Here is a 20,854-nt window from a genome sequence, read left to right as displayed (position 1 = left end):
GCTCTCTTCTGCCCTCCACTTCCCAATCTGTTTCATTGGCTGATTCTCCAGAACTTTTGAACGCAAAAAAAAAAAAAAAATACATTTTTGTTTGTTTCCATTGTATTATTATTGCTGATATCTCAGTGATTAAGAAACCTATCATGACTATATCTACTGATAAAAAGTAGTCTTATCATTCCAGTATTTTGCCAATTTAAGTACAGATTTTTTATTTTTTTTTAAGATTTTATTTATTTATTTGACAGAGATCACAAGTAGGCAGAGAGGCAGGTGGGGGGTGGAGGGGAGAGGTGAAGCAGGCTCCCTGCTGAGCAGAGAGCCTGATTTGCGGCTGGATCTCAGGACCCTGGGATCATGACCTGAGCCAAAGGCAGAGGCTTGAACCCACTGAGCTGTACTTGAGGCGCCCCTCAAATACAGCTTTTTAAGCAATAGTGTGCCATTGTCAACCTAATAAAACTAGTACAATTGCCTTTATTTCCTATTTTGATGAAACATGCTTCACAGATTATCTTGTGGGAACACCTAGAGATCCAAAAAAACCTTTTCAGAAAAAATCATCTTTCCCTTTCGGATCAAAAGCAAGTACTTTAACAACTCTGAACTTGATGTTGTGGAGTTTGCTTTATGTAAAGTAATCTAATGTAGTGTGAAGGTAGTGAGTTAAATGAATTTTACTGTTAACTAAAGCTTCTTCCTTTTAATGTTAAAAATTTTAGCTGTTACTGGCAAAAATATTTCTGAAATCTGTAACACTTCTCTCAACTGCCTCCGTACTTACACATACTAATTTCTTTACTCCATCCTCAATATAGGTATTCTTTTTGATCTGTATCAGACAGTTAAAATGATCCATTTGTTCAGTTTTTATCATCTGTATTTACTGTCTCCAATTCCACACTTCCCTATTCTTTGTGTTTTAAACATTTTTACTAAATAAAACATCTACATTGTTAAAAAATCATATATTAAAATACTGTGAAATTTTCCCCTAACCTGTCCATTTCATTCAGTCTCTCCCTCCCTTCTAGAGTTTCTTTGCTTATACATATATATAATTCTTCTGTTTTTGTACATGAAACATAGCATACTATGTACACTGTCCTGTTCTTTTGATTCCTTTTTTAACATTTATTCTGCATCTTTTCAGTAGCTGCATTTGGCTTCATTGCTGCTATATACAAATATTTTTCTCTTTTATTCTACCCTCACCACCCCTTCAAACTCCACCAAAACACACACATCTTCCCCTAAATGATGCTCAGTACATTCGCTTTGCACATTTTTTTCACTTCTCTAGCCAGATAAGATTGGTATTTAGAGTGTCTATGGGCTTATTCTTGGTTTTTTGGGTATAGTAGAAACAGGAGTTTTTGTGATATGCAAGAGACCTACTTATTATGAATAGAGTTCTGAGTTCTAAAATGTTCATAAATAAATTCTGATGTTTTGTTATAATGCAGTACAGTTACAGCATATCTTGACTTTAGAATCTAATTATCACATGAACTGCAATTCTACTTAACATACTTGGCAAGTAAAATAAAATATTTGCAGTTCAGGTTGCTAAAGAATTTAATGTTGAAAGTGGGATATCTATTTGTTTTAGTGGTCTGGTTACTATTTTGGGTGTGGACTCTTGTGGGGCCTAAGTATTCTAGAGTTTTCAGTGCCACAAGACACTTAATATTCTTTTAGAGGATATTGCATTCAGTTTTTATGAATTCTTTCCTATGATTTATTAATGTGGTTTTAATATTCTTATGTAGGTTCTCCAGAGCTAGTTTTTGTAAGTCATGTAATACATCCTTGCCACTTTTATATCCGGAAATATTCACAAATTAAAGATGCAACAGTATTGGAAAAGAAGGTGAATCAGTTTTGCAATAAGAGTTTACACCTTGATCCTTCAGACATTTTGGAACTAGGTAATCAAATCTTATTCCAAGCTAAAGTATTAAGTTCATTTAAATATTATAATATTAAATATTATAGTATTTGGCCAACCCACATAGACCTTTGATAATACGGATTTGTGCTCCAAGCATAAAAGTTTTATAATTATATAATGTAATTTTATTTAGGTAAGTTAGGTAAATATTGACTGCTGATAATGTATATACAAAAACTATCATTATGGAGTAAAAGTAGTTATTGTTTAAATTACAAAACCCTTCACAGGTTCCTTGTTTCCAGGGAAAACTGGCCCATAAGATGATTCCTTATAGTATAACTACAGTCCCTTGCTGTCCCACATGTGAATATTGAGGATGTCATTAAGCACTTAAATGAGGTGATCATTTAACTCACAACAGTGTTATCTATTTCCTAGGGCCACTCAGAGAGTAGTTGGTAAACTTAATCAGTCTATCTTAATTCTAAGGGTATGTGTAATTTGCCATAATTTAGGCTTTTTTTTACAAATATTTTCTTTATAACTCATTGACTAAATTTGATTATACTCTGTAATAAGGTAAATGATTTGTAATGATTTGTAATATAATGTAAATGATAATGTAATGATTTGATTTATTAACATGGTGAGAAAACTGTTCTCTCTTTTTTTTATAAATTAATTTATTTATTTTCAGAAATACAGTATTCATTATTTTTTCACCACACCCAGTACTCCATGCAATCCGTGCTCTCCGTAATACCCACCACCCAGTACCCCAACCTCCCACCCCCCCGCCACTTCAGACCCCTCAGATTGTTTTTCAGAGTCCATAGTCTCTCATGGTTCACCTCCCGAAAACTGTTCTCTTAATAGCAATCAATGCCTGTACATAATACCAAAAATTATTATGTGTTTAAGGTCATGTAGGCATTCTTTAAGAATGTGATTAACTCATCAGAAAGGATGAATACTCAACTTTTATAGCAACGTGGATGGGACTGGAAGAGATTATGCTGAGTGAAATAAGTCAAGCAGAGAGAGTCAGTTATCATATGGTTTCACTTATTTGTAGAGCATAACAAATAGCATGGAGGACATGGGGAGTTAGAGAGGAGAAGGGAGTTGGGGAAAATTGGAAGAGGAGGTGAATCATGAGAGACTATGGACTCTGAAAAACAATCTGAGGGGTTTGAAGTGGCAGGGGGGTGGGAGGTTGGGGTACCAGGTGGTAGGTATTATAGAGGGCACGGATTGCATGGAGCACTGGGTGTGGTAAAAAAAAATAGTACTGTTACGGTGAAAATTAAAAAAAAAAAATACCCATAAAAAATGTGATTAACTCTTAGCTCATTTGTGTGGCTTATCAGAATATCCAAAATCTAGGTTTATCATACACTTCTGACAAAAACTGATGGTAATTTTAAACTTTAGAGAACATTAAATTACGAGTATCTAAGAAAAGAGAAGTATAGTATTAAACATTTATGGCTACAAATATTTCTCTTAAAATTTAATACATGCCCAAAAGAGTTCAACTTAGATTGAGAAAATGTTCTAAAAAAGTCACAGTCATCCTTTGTTATAAATTAAGGATAATTATTGTTTCAGGTAAATAAATTTACATGACTTGAATACTCATTTATATTTTAAGAAAGTGACAAGGAAAGAACTTTAAGATGCTTTAAGAGGATGTCCTCTTGTTCCCTTTTCCTACCTGTGCTCTTCATTATAAAGAACAAATGTCTTCAATAGGCTTTTATCTTACCTATTGTGAAAAAGAATGGTTTCATAGCATATAGTTTAAAACTCAGAATATTGGTTATGTGGTATATCAACACAAGAGAAAGGTTGATGACAATCTTTAGGCCAGATAAACATTTTCATAGAAATAAAAGTTAAAAGGTTACCCTAATGTGCCTCTCAGCTATCCTGTTTTAATTAGCATATACAGAGGGGATTTATACAGCAGCCCTCTGTATATAATGAGTGGTGAGATCTATCAATTTATCTCTGATAGGTAGCTTAGTTTTGAAGAGGATGGGCTCTAAGACTGCCTTTGCTTACCTGTGTGATGGAAGCCCTATCTCTCTAGGGTTGTTGTGGGAGTAAGTAAATTCAAACACAAAATACTGAGAACATCACTGAGCTCATAGGAAGCATTCAAATTCAGGCTTCTTTCTTCCTTGACCTTTTTTTCCCGAATTAATTTATAATTCATCTGATCTCTCTGCTGCTAGGTCCTTGGTTCATCTTCCCCTTCTCTGAACCCCATTGTTTATTAATTTAATTTTGGCATGTCAAATATTGCCTTTCATTGTTTCTTTACTTTGATTCCTCTTTATCAAGAGGAGGTAATTGTTTCTTCCTTTATGTTACCAAAGGATTTTATAAATTTCAGGATGTATATGTCTATACATGTATGTGTATGTATACATGGGGTAGAATGTCTTTATTGTTGTAAGTACATTTAATTGCCTATCTCTTTTCCTTTCTTGAGCTTTATTTATTTTTTTTTTATTTGACAGAAAGAGTAAGATTTCAAGTAGGCAGAGAGGCAGGCAGAGAGAGTGGGGGAAGCAGGCTCCCTGCTGAGCAGAGAGCCCGATGCAGGACTTGATCCCAGGACCCTGAGATCATGACCTGAGCCAAAGGCAGAGGCTTAACCCACTGCGTCACCCAGGTGCCCCCTTTCTTGAGCTTCTTTATTGCAGGATAGTCTCATTCATCTTTGTTATAGTTCATAAAATATAGGTCCTCAATAAGAGACTGGCAACTTTGCATTTACCTCCCAGCTACCTATGTAATAGGAGCTATCACAATATACCACTTTTATATTTTTCATAGCACTCGACATGTACTAAGTCATCAGGAAATAAATTAATTAAAATTTCTTAGTGGTGGAACTAATATACATGTTCATAAATTAGAGCTAATTAGGTATTTTTCTCCATAAACACTGATAATGATTTGTCTTCCTTATTATTTAGGTGCAAGAATATTTGTCAACAGTATTGAAAATGGAATGTGGTGTCGAGGAACTATCACTGAATTAATTCCAATAGAAAGTGAACATGTTAGAAAACTTTGTAGTCCAACCAAATTCTCAGTCCATGAAGTTGCACTAATACAAATATTCATGGTAGATTTTGGAAATTCTGAAGTCCTAATTGTTTCAGGGTATGGTATTACATGTTCCTGGCCTGTCTGGAAACTTTGGTTATCTGGCGGGGCGGGGGGGGTGAAATACTGAAGAATAAAGGAAGTTGGGAAAGACTAGAAAGGGGTAATTTATCATTTTTTACTTCTAAGGCATATACTTTTTATTTTGTTCTCTTATTTGTTTTACTGACTACTAAATTAGTAAAGTATTATCATTTATCAGTGTTACTACATGAGGAGCTTGAAAAGGACTAGGTTTTTTTCTGTTATTTAGGAAAAGGAGCTTTTCGATGTATCCAAACTTAAGTGCTTTTCTGTGTTTATTCGAAAGAGGGAATGATGCACAAAAATATTTCTTTTAAATAAAGTATTACAGTTAGCTGCAGGATGATTGAGTAGAATTTTAAATCAGATTTCTATAATTATTAAAGCTAACACTAGGTACTCAAAAATATTTCCCTCAGTCTTCTAGGAAAATAAAACAACAATAATAATAAATTTAAAAAATAAAACTGAAATGTTTCTGTAGTAAGGACCAGTGTTAACTATATAGAAAGGTTATTATTTAATGGTCCTAGCTTTATAAATAAATAGTTTTCTGTTTGGAGGCATCATTATCATTATCCCCTTTAAGTCTAAACTTGAACAAATAAAGACAAAGTCAGATAAAGTCAGCTGAGATTTTATTTTATAGATAAAAGTACTGTCTGTGCTTATAAAATATGGATTAAATCTATGTAGTAGGAAAGTATGAATTAGAATACAACTTTCTATAAGATTTAGCTTAAATAAAGTATCCTTAGAAATGCATATCTTTTACGGAGGGAAAGCAAGTTTGGGTTTCAAGTATTATTTTCAATAAATATTACCTGAATTCTTTTAGGGTTGGTGATACCCATGCAAGATCAGAACACATTGCTGAGCAGCATATAGTACTAAATGACTTATGCCTAGTTCTAAGGAAGTCTGAACCATATATTGAAGGGCTCCTGAAAGACATCCACCCACTAGCACTGCCATGCTCATTGAAGGACATTGTTCCACAGAATTCAGTAAGTGAAACTTAAATTATTTCTTCTTTTGGGGGCTAAATGTCTCAATTTTAGCTATGTATTGCCAGTTAGATTGCAAAGTGTAGGTTCAAGGCACCAATTCTTTTGGTAAGTGCATTTTGTATAATAAATTATCAGTGCCAGTAAAAAAGGAAATGAACTTCAGTTTCCATAATTAGAAACATTCTTAATGGGAATTTGAGTTGAATAAACATATACAAATGAATAAACATATACTTGAAATGAATCCAAATAAACCACTAAATTTGAGTCACATATGGAGAGAAAAATAAATTTTAAAATGGTCTGGCATGTGTTTCTATAAATTTCTTCACTATTTTCATGACACTTTGTTCATTAGTTGTGTTCTGCTTTGTATTGTTTATGAATATCTATTCCCCAGCAAGCCTTAAATACTCTTACAAGACAGGAAATGTGTGTAAGAATATAGGTTAAATGGTTATTTTATGAAGGCTTTGAAAGTAGGAATCTGTGTCTCTACCTATCATTCCCAGTATTCCCAGTGCTTAGCAGATTACATAGCACATAAAAGGCATTTGACAGATATTTGAAAGAATGAGTAAATGAAAAAAAAATGTAAAAGGAAACGTAAGTATTAGCTGTTTTCCCCAAAATGGTAAAGCTGGTTTAAATTTGGCTTTTATACTTCTTTGCATTTTCTGAATAAACTTTATAATCCTTAGAAAGAGGTTTTATTTTTCGTTTTTAAGCAACCTGTAGCTTTTAAAAAGTTTGAGTATAGTTGACACACACTGTTACATTAGTCTCAGGTATACAGCATAGTGACTAACCAACTCTGCTGGAGATATCACAATTCCAGATTTCAAAATATACTACAAAACCAAAGTAAAAACAAAAACAAAAACAGTATGGTACTGGTACAAAAATAGACTTACAGATCAATGGAACAGAATAGAGAGCCCAGAAATAAAACCATGCTTATATAATCAATTAATCTATGACAGTGAAGGCAAGGATATACAACGGGAAAAGACCATCTCTTCAATAAATGGTGCTGGGAAATCTGGACAGCTACATTGCAGAAGAATATAACTGGAACACTTGATTATACCATGTGCAAAAAGAAACACAAAAAGAAATGTGAGACCTGAAACCATGAAAGTCCTAGATAAAACATAGATAGTAATCTCTCTGACATCAGCCTTAGCAATATTTTTCTAGATATGTCTCCTCAGGCAAAGGAAATAAAAGCAAAAATAAAATATTTGGGAATACACCAAAATAAAAAACTTTTGCTCAATGAAGGAAATCCTCAACAAAACAAAAGGCAACCTACGGAATGAGAGAAGATAATTACAAAAGGTATATCTGTTAAGGGGTTAATATTCAAAATATATAAAGAACTTAACACCAGGAATGTGTAGTTTTAACCCTTGATATTTTCTTTAGGTATGGAAACTTAAAGGTTCAAAGATCAACTTAAAAATTTTTTTTAATGGGTGAATATTTTTCATTATTTAAGTACCATATACTTCATATATTCCCAGTTAAATGATGATTATAAACACCTTGATTACATTACATGGATTCCAGTATACTTTCAAATTTACCTTTTCTTTTTCGTTATTTGTGAGAGAGAGAGAGAGAGAGAAAGCACAAGCAGTGGGGAGAGGGAGAAGCAGACTTCCCGCCAAGCAGGGGCCCCAATGTGGTGCTCAATCCGAGGACCCTGGGATCATGACTTAAGCTGATGCAGACATTTAACCAACTGAGCCACCTAAGCACCCCAAAATTACCTTTTGAATTTGTGTTATTTAAGTGGAAAAATCATATGTTTTATTTTAGAATATTTATATAATGTTATATAATGTTTTATATATATATATATATACTTATATATATTCAGAAGTGAAACTAAATTCTAAAATACAACAGCTTAATGGACACCTTGAGACTGTTAATAAACATCAAAGATCTAGGGGCACCTGGCTGGCTCATTTGGTAGAGTGTGTGACTCTTGATCTCGGGACATGAATTCAAACCACTGGGCACAGAACTCACTAAAAAATAAATTCATATATTGTACATACATAAACACTGACCTTGGATCTGGCCCTAGGTATTGTTTAGTATCTGTGGTTGAGTCCCTGTGCTCAAGTTTGCAGACTTTGATTGTATTTTGTATTTACAATGAAAAATAAAATAAAAGCTAAATCCAGAGCATGGTACCATTAGAGCTAATTGTAGTTATTAAGTACATTGGAATTCTACTTTTTTCACAGGATGAAGGCTGGGGAGAAGAAGCCAAAGTAGAGTTTTTGAAAATGGTAAATAACAAGGCTGTTTTAATGAAAGTTTTTAGAGAAGAAGATGGTGTGCTAATTGTAGATCTGCAGAAACCACCAACAAATAAAATAAGCAGTGATATGCCTGTGTCTCTTAGAGATGCATTAGTTTTTATGGAGTTAGCAAGGTAGGTAACTTATTAAAAGAAATACTTTGAGGTATAAATTGTAATAACAGAGTTTACCTTTAAAAACTATGGACTGACTCTAAAGCATAATCTAAGAAGTTAATCCTCAAGAAATTAAAAATAGAACTTCCCTATGAATTGCACTCCTGGGTATTTACCCCAAAGATACAATTGCAATTGCAATTGCACTCCTGGGTATTTACCCCAAAGATACAAATGTCATGAAAAGAAGGGCCATCTGTACCCCTGTGTTTATAGCAGCAATGGTCATGGTCGCCAAACTGTAGAAAGAACCAAGATGCCCTTCAATGGACAAATGGATAAGGAAAATGTAGTCCATATACACTATGGAGTATTATGCCTCCATCAGAAAGGATGAATACCCAACTTTTGTAGCAACATGGACGGGACTGGAAGAGATTTTGCTGAGTGAAATAAGTCAAGCAGAGAAAGTCAATTATCATATGGTTTCACTTATTTGTGGAGCATAACAAATATCATGGAGGACAAGGGGTGTTAGAGAGGAGAAGGGAGTTGGGGTAAATTGGAAGGGGAGGTGAATCATGAGAGACTATGGACTCTGAAAAACAATCTGAGGGGTTTGAAGTGGTGGAGGGGGGTGGGAGGTTGGGGTACCAGGTGTTGGGTATTATAGAGGGCACGGATTGCATGGAGCACTGGGTGTGGTGAAAAAATAATGAATACTGTTATGCTGAAAATAAATAAATTAATTTAAAAAATATTGCTACCAGGGCTCTCTAAGTACGGTTATCTGAAAACTGCATTCAAATAATTTATGTAAATAGAAAAATTAAGGTAACTCAAAGGAAACTATTTGTAGATACTGAACATTTTTTTTAGATTCTTGATAATTTCACAAACAGTTCTACTAGGGTTTTAAGAATCATAGTTTAAAGTTCCTGGCTTAAATTTTCCAACCACTGGAATAAGTTCATGATCACCATTCTGTATTTAATGTAGGAATTTAGAACAGATATTTAAAGTTACTTCCTCCACCCCCATCACTGATGAACAAAGTAAGATGACTAACGATAGGGATAGTGAAAGATACTGACTTTTTGTCTTGAGTGATGAGATGACTCTGGAAGTGACCCAAGTAGAGCTCATTGTGGAAATATAAAAGTTGCATTAGATCTGGATGGGGTCACAGACACCCCTCAGGTGGCCTTACTGAGTGCTACCACAGTCCATGGTTGTCAGTTCCTCAAAGAGGAGAGACTTTGAGTAGAAGGCACAGATCTGGCTCAAAAATGTCCCAACACAAATTCGAAGGTCAATTATTAATTTTTGAGACTTGACATCTCAAGTTTGACATCTCACTTGGTTTGATAATTGAAGACAGTACTAAGAAATGTATTAGAAAAGAAATTAGAAAGAGAATATTCTAGGTAGATTAATTAGTATATGTACAAGTCCTTCAGACCAAGTTGCTAAGAGAAGAGAGACTTTAAGGAAATGGCAGCTTATGCTTTTGATTATGTTTTTAAACAGGTTTAGGTCACAATCGCCAAGAAGCCACTCTGAAAAAAATATGACTTTACACTATCACCCACCTATTTTGCCTAAAGAAATGACAGATGTTTCAGTTATGGTTTGTCATATAAATAGTCCTGCCAATTTCTATCTTCAATTGGTAAGTATTTAGTATTCCTTTGAGACAAAGTAAATTTTTTCAAATTTTAAGTAGAAGTGTATAATGGAAATGAGCACCCAAAATGAATTTTAGAGAAAACAAACCACTGTCAAGCTTCTGTAAGTTTAAGTTTCTTAGCTGCAATTATAAATAAGAAATTCACATGATTCATAGTAAGTTGAAGGAACTCTTCATGCAAATTATGAAATATGGAAGGAAAGGACAGTGAAGGATACCTTAATATATGTGTTTTTTTGCCATCTTAATGATATCTATAGTATAGGAAAGCACATAGACCTGACATCAGAATACTAGGCGAAGGTATCTCAGTGTGGTTTTGATTTGTATTTCCCTGATGCCGAGTGATGCAGAGCATTTTTTCATGCATCTGTTGGCCATTTGGATGTCTTTGGAGAATTGTCTCTTCATGTCTTCTGTCCATTTCTTGATTGGATTATTCTTTGGGTGTTGAGTTTGATAAGGTCTTTATAGATTTTGGATGCTAGCTCTTTATCTGATGTTATTTGAAAATATCTTCTCCCATTCTGTCAGTTGTCTTTTGGTCTTGTTGACTTTTCCCTTTGCTGTGCAAAAGCTTTTTATTTTGATGGAGTCCCGCTAGTTAATTTTTGCCTTTGTTTCCCTTGCTTTTGGAGATGTATCTAGTAAGAGTTGTACAGCCAGGGTCAAAGAGGTTGCTGCCTGTGTTCTCCTCTAGGATTTTCATGGATTTCTGTCTCACATTTAGGTCTTGCATCCATTTTGAGTCTATTTTTGTGTGCAATGTAAGGAAATGGTCCAGTTTCCTCCTTTTGCATGTTGCTATCCAATTTTCCCAGCATCATTTGTTCAAGAGACTGTCCTTTTCCCATTAGATATTGTTCACTGCTTTGTCAAAGATTAGTTGACCACAGAGTTGAGGGTCCATTTCTGGGTTTTCTATTCTGTTCCATTGATCTATGTGTCTGTTTTTGTGCTAGTACCATACTGTCTTGATGATTACAGCTTTGTAATAGACCATCTCACACCAGTCAGAATGGCTAAAATTTAACAAGTCAGGAAACAACAGATGTTGGCGAGGATGTGGAGGAAGGGGAACCCTCCTACACAGTTGATGGGAATGCTCATGGGGAAGCTGGTGCAGCCACTCTGGAAAACAGTGTTGAGGTTCCTTAAAAAGTTGAAAATAGAGCCGCCCTATGACCCAGCAATTGCACTACTGGGTATTTACCCCAAGGATACAAATGTAGTGACCCGAAGGGGCACCTGCACCCCAATGTTTATGGCAGCAGTGTTCACAATAGCCAAACTATGGAGAGAACGCAAATGTCCATCAACAGATGAATGGATAAAGAAGATAAAGAAGATGGAATATATTCAGACATCAAATAAAATCTTTCCATTTGCAATGATACTAGAGGGTATTTTGCTAAGTTAAATAAATCAATCAAAGAAAGACAGGTATCATATGATTTCACTGATATATGGAATTTAAGAACAAAACAGAGAAGCCTAAGAGGAGCATAGGGGGAGAGAGGGAAAAATAAAACGAGATGAAATCAAGGAGACAAATCATAAGAGACTCTTAATCATAGGAAGGAAACTAAGGGTTGCTGGAGGGGATGGCTGTGGGTGGATGGTGTAACTGGGTGATGGACATTAAAGAGGATATGTAATGTAATGAGCACTGGGTATAATAGACTGATGAATCACAGGCCTGTACCTCTGAAACCAATAATATATGTTAATTAATTGAATTTAAATTTTTAAATGATAAAAAATACTGTGAGAAAACCTATTTCTGACAATGGATATCTGAGAATTTACATGTTTATAATGGGTAATTTTCTGAATTTGAACACCAAAATTCAGATCAGAGGCATTTCATATTAAATTTTGGATGTGGACTGAGGGGTTTGTTTAGATAGCTACTAACAGGGGCGCCTGAGTGGCTCAGTGGGTTAAAGCCTCTGCCTTCGCTCAGGTCGTGATTCCAAGGAATAGAGCCCCATATCAGGCTCCCAACTCAGTGAGGAGCCTGCTTCACCCGCTCCCCGCCTGCTTCTTTGCCTACTTGTGATCTCTGTGTCAAGTAAATAAAATCTTAAAAAAAAAAATGGATAGCTACTAACAGTGGGTTCACCCTTATCGATCTCTTTGTTGTCTGTACTTTGTATGAATTAACTCTTTCTAAAGGCCATAATGAGTGAATAATTCATTAATCTTCACAATCCTATGAGAAAGATACTAGTAATTTCACTTAGATTTGGAGACTCTAACCAAAGGGATAAAGCAACTTGCCTGAGGTCACACAGCTAAAGAAGGGAAGAGCCAAGATTGAACTGGGCAATATAACCTCATTCAGAGGCTGTCATCTTAACCATTGCACCACTCTATAAGTGATCCACTAAGTTGTGGAAGTCTGTTTATTTAGCACTAAGTAAAGACATGCATATTTCTTTCAGTGATTTTTTTTTACTTTTATTTTAAGTGTAGTAAAAAATATATAAATATACCATTTTAGCCATTAAATGTACACTTCAGTACCATTAAGTACACTCAGTGTTGAATATCCACGGCTGCTATTCATCTCTAGAACTGTTTCATCATCCCAAACATCTCTGTAACCATTAAAGAACTCCCCATTTTTCCTTCCCCTGTTCCCCAGCCTCTCATAATCTGCCCTACTTTCTTTTTCTGTTAATTTATTCTAGGTACCTCTTAAGTAGAATCAGAGAATATTTTTCCTTTTGTGTCTGTCTTATTTCACTTAGTGTAATATTTGTATGTCACAGCGTGTATCAGAATTTCATTCTTCTTCATGACTAGTATTTCCTTGTATGTGTATACTGTATTTTATTTACCATTCATTTGCTGACGGATACTTGGATTGTTTCAACATTTTGGCTATTGTGAATAATGCTTCTATAAGCATGAGGGTACAACTATCCATTTGGGTCTCTGCTTTCAATTTCTTTAGATATATATCTAGCTCTGGATAATATTATAATTCCGTTTAACTTTCTGAAGAGCTACCAAACTGTTTTCCACAGTGCCACACCATTTTGTATTTCCATTAGTATTGTTGAATACATTTTTTCTTATATGTATTTATTAGTCATTTATAAAATTCCTTTGGAGAAAGACCTATTCCAGTCCTTTCACCAATTTTAAATTGGATTATTTTGTTGTAGGCATTCTTTATACATTAGGAATATCAATTCTTTATCAGATATATAATTTTCAGATATTTTCTCCCATTCTGTGGGTTGCCTTTTCACTCTTGATAGCATTCTTTGATCCACAAAAGTTTTTAACTTGATAAAGTCTAGTTTATTTTTTTCTTTTGTTGCCTGTGCTTTTGAGTCATACCCAAGAAATTATTATTGAATCTAACATTGTGAAGGTTTTCCCCTGTGTTTTCTTTTAAGAGTTTTACAGTTTTAGCTCTTACACCTAGGTCTTTGATTCATTTAGAGTTAATTTTTATATATGGTATAAAAGAAGATTCCAGTTTCATTCTTTATCATGTGAATGTCCACTTTTCTCTGCACGATTTGTTGAAAAGATGGTCTTTTCCCCATTGAATGGTCTGGGCATGTTTGTCAATATTCAGTTAACCATATATGTAGAGGTTTATATCTGGGATATCTATTTATTCCATTGGTCTGTCTGTCCTTATATCAGTGGCACACTGTTTTGATTACTGTAGCTTTGTAGCAAGTTTTGAAATCAGGATTTGTGATCCCTCCAACTTTGTTCTTTTTCAAGTTTGTTTTGGCAGTTTGGGGTCCCCTGAGATTTCATATGACTTTGAGAATGGGTTTTTCCTTTCCTTTTTTTTTTTTAAAGATTTTATTTATTTATTTGACAGACAGAGATCACAAGTAGGCAGAGAAGCAGGCAGAGAGAGGGGGAAGCAGGCTCTCCGTGGAGCAGAGAGCCTGACGGGCTTGATCATGACTTGAGCTGAAGGCAGAGGCTTTAACCCACTGAGCCACCCAGGCGCCCCTATTTTGTATTTTATATCAATGTTTTACTCTTTATTATTTTCTTCCTTATGCTAATTTGGGTTCATTTTGCTTATTTTGCTTTTTTATTTCCTTAAGTCTTGTAGCTACTTATGATCATTCTTTTTTTTTCACCGTGTGCATTTACAAGCTATAAAGTTCCCTTTTAACACTACTTTTGTTTCATCCCATGAGTTTCTTGTGAATTTTTCAGTTTTGTCTTAATTTCTAGTCTCCTTCCATTGTGATTAGGAAAGATACTTTGTATGTTTTCAGTGTTTTAAAATTTACCTAGGATTGTTTTGTAGCCTAACATATTGTCTATCCTGAGAATGTTCCATGTGCACTTGAGAAAAAAATGTGTATTCTGATCTTGGTTTGAATGTTCTATTTCTGTAACTTGTAACTGGTTTGTACTATTGTTCAAGTAATCTTTTTTCTTCCTGACATTCCTTGTAGTTCTGTTTTTGAAAATGGAGCACTGAAGTCTCCTTTTATTGAAGAACTATGTCCCTTTGATTCTGTCAATGCTTGCCTGATATATTTTGGGGTGCTGATGTTTGGTGCATATGTATTTGTAATTGTTATGTCTTACTGGTGAATTGACTCTCTTACCAATGTATAATGTCATTCTTTGTTTCTTGTAATATTATCTGACTTAAAGTCTTTTTATCCTAAGTCTAATAAGTCTAATTTAAAGTATAATTTAGCCATTCCAGCTCTCTGTTGGTTGCTGTTTGCTTGGAATACATTTTTCACTTTCAACCTGTGTATGTTATGAGATCTAAAGTGAGTATCTTATACATAGCATATTGTTGGGCCATTTTAAAAAATCCATTCTTCCAATTGTACCTTTTAATTGGAGCTTTTAATCCATTTAAAGTACTATGAGGGCTGCCTGGGTAGCTCAGTCAGTTAGGCATCTGCTCAGGTCATGATACCTGGACCCTGGGATTGGCCTTACATCAGGCTGCTCCTTGCTCAGCAGGGAGCCTGTTTCTCCTTCCTCTGCCTGATGCTCCCCCTGCTTGTACTCTGTATCTCTCTCAAATGAATAAATCTTTTTAAAAAGTAAAATAAAAATAAAGTAGCTATTAATCATAAGGGCTTCCACCATTTTATTATTTTCTATGTATCTTATAGCTTTTTTGTCTCATTTCCTCTATTAATTCCCTCTTTTGTGTTTGTGTTTTTTTGTAATGTCATTTTTTAATATTTTTGAAAGACATTGTCATAAAAAATAACAAAATTTACCGTCTAACAGTTTAAATTTTTGAATGTACAGTTCAGTAGTGTTAACTATATTCACATTGTTGTGCAGCAGATCTGTAGAACTTTTCATCATGTAGAACTGAAACTTTACAGCTCTTGAACAGTCACTCTCCATTTTGCCCACCCCTAACTACTGACAACCATAATTCTATGAATTTCACTATTTTGACACTTCTTATAAATGGAATCATACAGTGTTTGTCTTTGTGTGGCTGGCTTACTTCATTAGCATAATGCCCTCAAGGTTCATTCATATTGTGCAAGAAGATTTCCTTCTTTAAGGTTATTATTCCATTGTATGTATATTTCAAATTTTATTAGTCCATTCATCCATCAGTGGACATTTGGTTTGCTTCTACCTCTTGACTGTTGTGAATAATGCTGCAGGGAACATGGGTGTGCAAATATTGTAGTTTCATCTTTTGATTACCTTATTTCCTTTTATGTATATATAAATCTTTTATCATTACCATAGGAATTACATATATCCTAAAGTTGTAACAATTAATATAAATTTATATCAACTTTTAATTACACAAAAAAATCCTGTGAAACTTCATTCCCCTCTTACATTATTGATGTCACAAATTAATCTTTATACATTGTATGCTCAGTAACATAGATTTATAATTTTCTGCATTTATCTTTTAAATCCTGTAGAAATAGCTATTATCCTATAAAAATAAATAGAAATAGAAGTGGAGTTGGGGAGACTGGGTAGCTCAGTGGGTTAAAGCCTCTGCCTTTGGCTCAGGTCATGATCCCAGGGTCCTGGGATCAAGCCGCGTCAGACTCTCTGCTCAGCAGGAAGCCTGCTTCTCCCCTTCTCTCTCTGCCTGCCTCTCTGCCTACTTATGATCTCTGTCAAATAAATAAGTAAAATCTTAAAAAATTTTAAAAAAAGATAAATAAAAGTAGAGTTACAAACCAAAATTAAAATAATACTGGCTTTCATATTTGTCCTTGTGTTTACCACATCTTCATATCTTCATGTGACTATAAAGTTACACTCTATGATCCTTTTAGTTCTACTTTAAGGACTCCTTTTAGGGACAATGAACTCCCTCACCTCTTGTTTCTCTGTGAATGGCTTAATTTCTCCCTCATCTTTGAAGGATAGTTTTGATGGATCTGTAATTCTCAGTTGATATGTTTTTTTTTCAGCACTTTAAATATATCTCCCTGTTGTCTTCTGTCCTCAAATTTTCTTAGGAGAAATCAGCAAGTAATCTTGATAATCCCTCATACAGGACAAGTTGCTTCTCTTTTGCTGCTTTCAGTATTCTTCCTTTGTCTTTATTGTTTGATTATAATGTATTTGAATGTGTTTCTTTAGGTTTATCCTACTTAGGGTTTTGTTGAGTGTATTAGCTTCTTAGGGCCATTGTAACAAGGTACCCTAAATTAGATAGCTTAAACAACAAAACTTTATGGTCTGACAGTGATGACTAGTCTAGAAGTCTAAACTCAAGATTTTGGCAGGGTTCATTCCTTCTGAGATCTTAGAGGTAAAACATATTCCATGTGTGTCCTCTAGATTTTGGTGGTATATGGTATGCTGGCAATCTTTACCATTTGTTGATGTCTGTTTCATCACCACAGTCTCTTCTGCTTTCCTCACCTGGCATTTTATCTACTTGTTTATCTCATTTTTTAAATAAGGACACCAGTCCTATTGAATAAAGTCAGTCCTGCCCAAGACTTTCTTTTACCTTAGTAACATCTGTAAACCCTAATTTCAAATAAGGTTATACTCTGAGATACTTTGTGGTTAGAACTCCAACATATGTTTTGGGAAGGACACAGTTTGCAAAGCAATCTATTCCTACTCTGTCAGAAATTCATGTACTGATGTAGTGAAAAGAAGGGCCATCTGTACCCCCGTGTTTATAGCAGCAATGGCCACGGTCGCCAAACTGTGGAAAGAACCAAGATGCCCTTCAATGGACAGGAAGATGTGGTCCATATACACTATGGAGTATTATGCCTCCAACAGAAAGGATGATACCCAACTTTTGTAGCAACATGGATGGGACTGGAAGAGATTATGCTGAGTGAAATAAGTCAAGCAGAGAGAGTCAATTATCATATGGTTTCACTTATTTGTGGAGCATAACAAATAACATGGAGGACAAGGGGAGATGGAGAGGAGAAGGGAGTTGAGGGAAATTGGATGGGGAGATTAAACATGAGAGACTATGGACTCTGAAAAACAATATGAGGGTTTTGAAGGGGCAGGGGATGGGAGGTTGGGGAACCAGGTGGTGGGTATTATAGAGGGCACGGATTGCATGGAGCACTGGGTGTGGTGCAAAAACAATGAATACTGTTATGCTGAAAAGAAATTTAAAAATTAAAAAAAATAAATAAAGCAATAGCAGCCAAAACTTCCTCATATTTCAATAAGGATATGATCCACGAATCAAGAAATTCAGTGAACTCCAAGTAATATAAAGCCAAGAAAATATACACAAAGACACATCTAACTAAACTACTGCAAGTCAAAAAGAAAATCTTGAAAGCATCAACAAAAACCAAATTCATCATGTACAAATGAATCTGAAAAATATTAATTTCTTAGAAGAAATTAACATCCCAAAAGATAATATAAGACTGTATTCAACGTACTAAGAGAAAAAACTGTCATGTTTGAATTCTGTATATAACAAAATGTTCTTTCAAAATAAGAGATAAATTTAGACATTCACAGATAAACAAAGGCAGAGGGAGCCCACTACCATAGACATGCCTTGTAATAAAAGGGTGCTAGATGATAATTCAAAGACGTACACAAATAAGTTCTTTAGTAATAATGTCTCTAATATCAACAGACATATTCATTATACTAAATTCACTTGTACTTGAATTATGCTAAATTCACTGAAATTTAGAAAAAAAAAGAAATTCATGTACTTCCCACATTCAAAATATATCCACCCCAATCCAATCATTAAAGTATCACTTCTGAGTCCAAAATCTAATATATAAACATCATCAAATAAAAGTCTCACATCTCATAGTCTAATTCAAGTACAGGTTAAGACGTAGGTATCACTTAAGCTGGAGCAAAATTCTTCTCTATCTCTGAATATGTGAGACCAGACAAATCTAAAGCCTAGAAAATTCTATTAGATTCTTATGACTTGAGAATCTACTTCATTGGCTGGATGCTCCACCCTCCAGTCCTACTAGGGTGGTAGTTTTGCCCCCACCACCTCACTTACTGGAATTGAGGTGTTGTCCTCATGCTCTGGAACCCAGAAGGCTGAACCTCCTGAAACAGAGGATGAGACTGTCCTTCCTCTCAGGCCTGTGCCCTCTGGGCTTCTGGTGGCATTGGCAGACAAGACAGCCCCTGAATCACCTTTGGGGTCATTATTCCTTTTTCTTGAAAGATAACACATGTACAGGGCTGATAGCCTGGTCAACTCACTTGCTGCCTATAACATCACACAAATCCCAACAGCCTTCCTCTTCCTTTTCTGTCCCCTTAAGTTCAAGCTGGTAGTGTTTCTACTGAATTGACTGATTGGATCCACAAGTCACTTGCCCGTGATCTCTTCAGCAGTGTCTAGCCACATCCTTGCTGTCCTCTCTTAAGTATACATTCTCATTGTTTACAATATGGATAGACTGAGAATTTTTTAAATATTTCAAGTTCTGGTTTCTTTATGTTTAGCAATTATTTCTTTATGTCTCTTCTCATGTTTTTTCATAAACAACGAGAAACCAAACTGCACATTCAACATTTTGCTTAGAGATCTCTTCAGCTAAATATTAATGTTCTACTTTCTGTCCAACAGAACACAATTCAACCAAGTTCTCTACCACTTTATATCAAGGATTTACTTTCTTCCAGTTTCCAATAGCATGTTCCTCATTTCTGCCTGAGATCTCACCAGAAGCACCTTTAACATTCATATTTCTACCAGAATTCTTTTCAAGACAATCTGGACTTTTTCATTCATGCACTTCATAACCATTACCTAATTCCAAAGTCACACCCATATTTTAGGTATTTGTTACAGCAACACCCTACTTCTCAAAACCAAAATCTGTATTCATTTCCTAGGGCTGCAATAACAAAGTTACACAGATAAGGTGGCTTAAAGAACATAAATTTATAGTCCCATAGTTCTGGAATTTAGAAGTGTGAGATCAAGGTGTCAGTAGGGTATGTTCCTTCTTAGGGTTGTGAGTGATAAATTATTCCATTCTTTTATCCTACTTTCTGATGCTTATTTGGAAATTTTGGTGGTCTGTGACTTCTGCTGCATCACCTTAATCTCTGTCTTGATCTTCTCATGGATTCTCCTCTGTTTCCCTCTGTACCAAATCTTTCCCTTTTAATAACATCAGTCATATTGTATTAAGGCCTGTCCTGGGGCACCTGGGTGGCTCAGTGGGTTAAAGCCTCTGCCTTCTGCTAAGGTCATGATCCCAGGGTCCTGGGATCAAACCCCACATTGGGCTCTCTACTCGGCAGGGAGCCTGCTTCCCCCCACCCCCTGCCTGCCTCTCTGCCTATTTGTGATCTCTGTCAGATAAATATATAAAATCTTTAAAAAAAAAAAAAAAGCCCTATCCTAATGACCTCATTTTAACTTGATTATCTGTTAATACTCTGTCTCCAAATAAGGTCACATTCTCATGTTGTGACTCCAACATATCCTGGAGGTACAAGTCAACCCATAACATTGATTCATGTCCATCATCAAATTTGGGACGTTTTCAGCCACTATGTCTTCAGATAATCTTTCTGCTCCTTTTTCCTTCTGGAATTCCCATAATGTATATATTAATATGTATAATGGTGCCCTTGGCCTCTGTTCAAGTCCCTTAGCCTCACTTCCCTTTACACTTTCCTTTCTTATGCTTGTTTCAGATATGCTGATCTTTTCTTATGATCCTTTCTTATGCTTGTTTCAGATATGCTGTTGAATCCCTCTGGTGTATTTTTCACTTCAGTTATTATACTTTTCAGCTCCAGAATTTGTTTGATTCCTTTTTATAATTTCTCTTTGTTGGTATTTTCATCTTGGTTCTTTATTATTTTCCTGGTTTCCTCTAGTTCTTTATCCATGTGTTCCTTTCTTCTTTGAACATATTTAAGACAGTTGTTCTGAAGTTTTTGTTTAGTATGTCCTTTAGCTGGGTTTCTTTGAGGGTGGTTTCTGTTTTGTTTTCATGAATGAGCCATGTTATCTTTTTTCTTTGTATTTCTTCTGATTTTTTGTTGAAAATTGGACATTTGACTATTAGAATGTGATAACTCTGAAAATAAGATTCCCCACCTCCCTGGGATTTGCTGTATTTTCTTATTGTTGAAGATTACAGTGGTTGGTTAGTTTT

General features: G+C 35.0%; 1 protein-coding gene across 2 annotated transcripts in view; it reads left to right on the top strand.

The window, feature by feature from the left end:
* The window catches only part of RNF17 (ring finger protein 17), a 166,854-nt gene that overhangs the window by 51,355 nt on the left and 94,645 nt on the right, over nt 1–20,854 (top strand). For both annotated transcript variants that reach the window (XM_032314687.1, XM_032314688.1), the window contains 5 exons: nt 1,773–1,931; nt 4,888–5,077; nt 5,943–6,111; nt 8,376–8,566; nt 10,079–10,220. In XM_032314687.1, the coding sequence (XP_032170578.1) occupies nt 1,773–1,931; nt 4,888–5,077; nt 5,943–6,111; nt 8,376–8,566; nt 10,079–10,220 (851 nt within the window). The remainder of the gene's footprint in view (nt 1–1,772; nt 1,932–4,887; nt 5,078–5,942; nt 6,112–8,375; nt 8,567–10,078; nt 10,221–20,854) is intronic.

This window comes from Mustela erminea, chromosome 15 (assembly GCF_009829155.1).
Source record: "Mustela erminea isolate mMusErm1 chromosome 15, mMusErm1.Pri, whole genome shotgun sequence".
In the NCBI taxonomy this organism is placed as follows: Eukaryota; Metazoa; Chordata; class Mammalia; order Carnivora; family Mustelidae; genus Mustela; species Mustela erminea.
The sequence above is the reverse complement of the archived record's forward strand: the minus strand, read 5'-3'. Positions and strand labels throughout refer to the sequence as shown.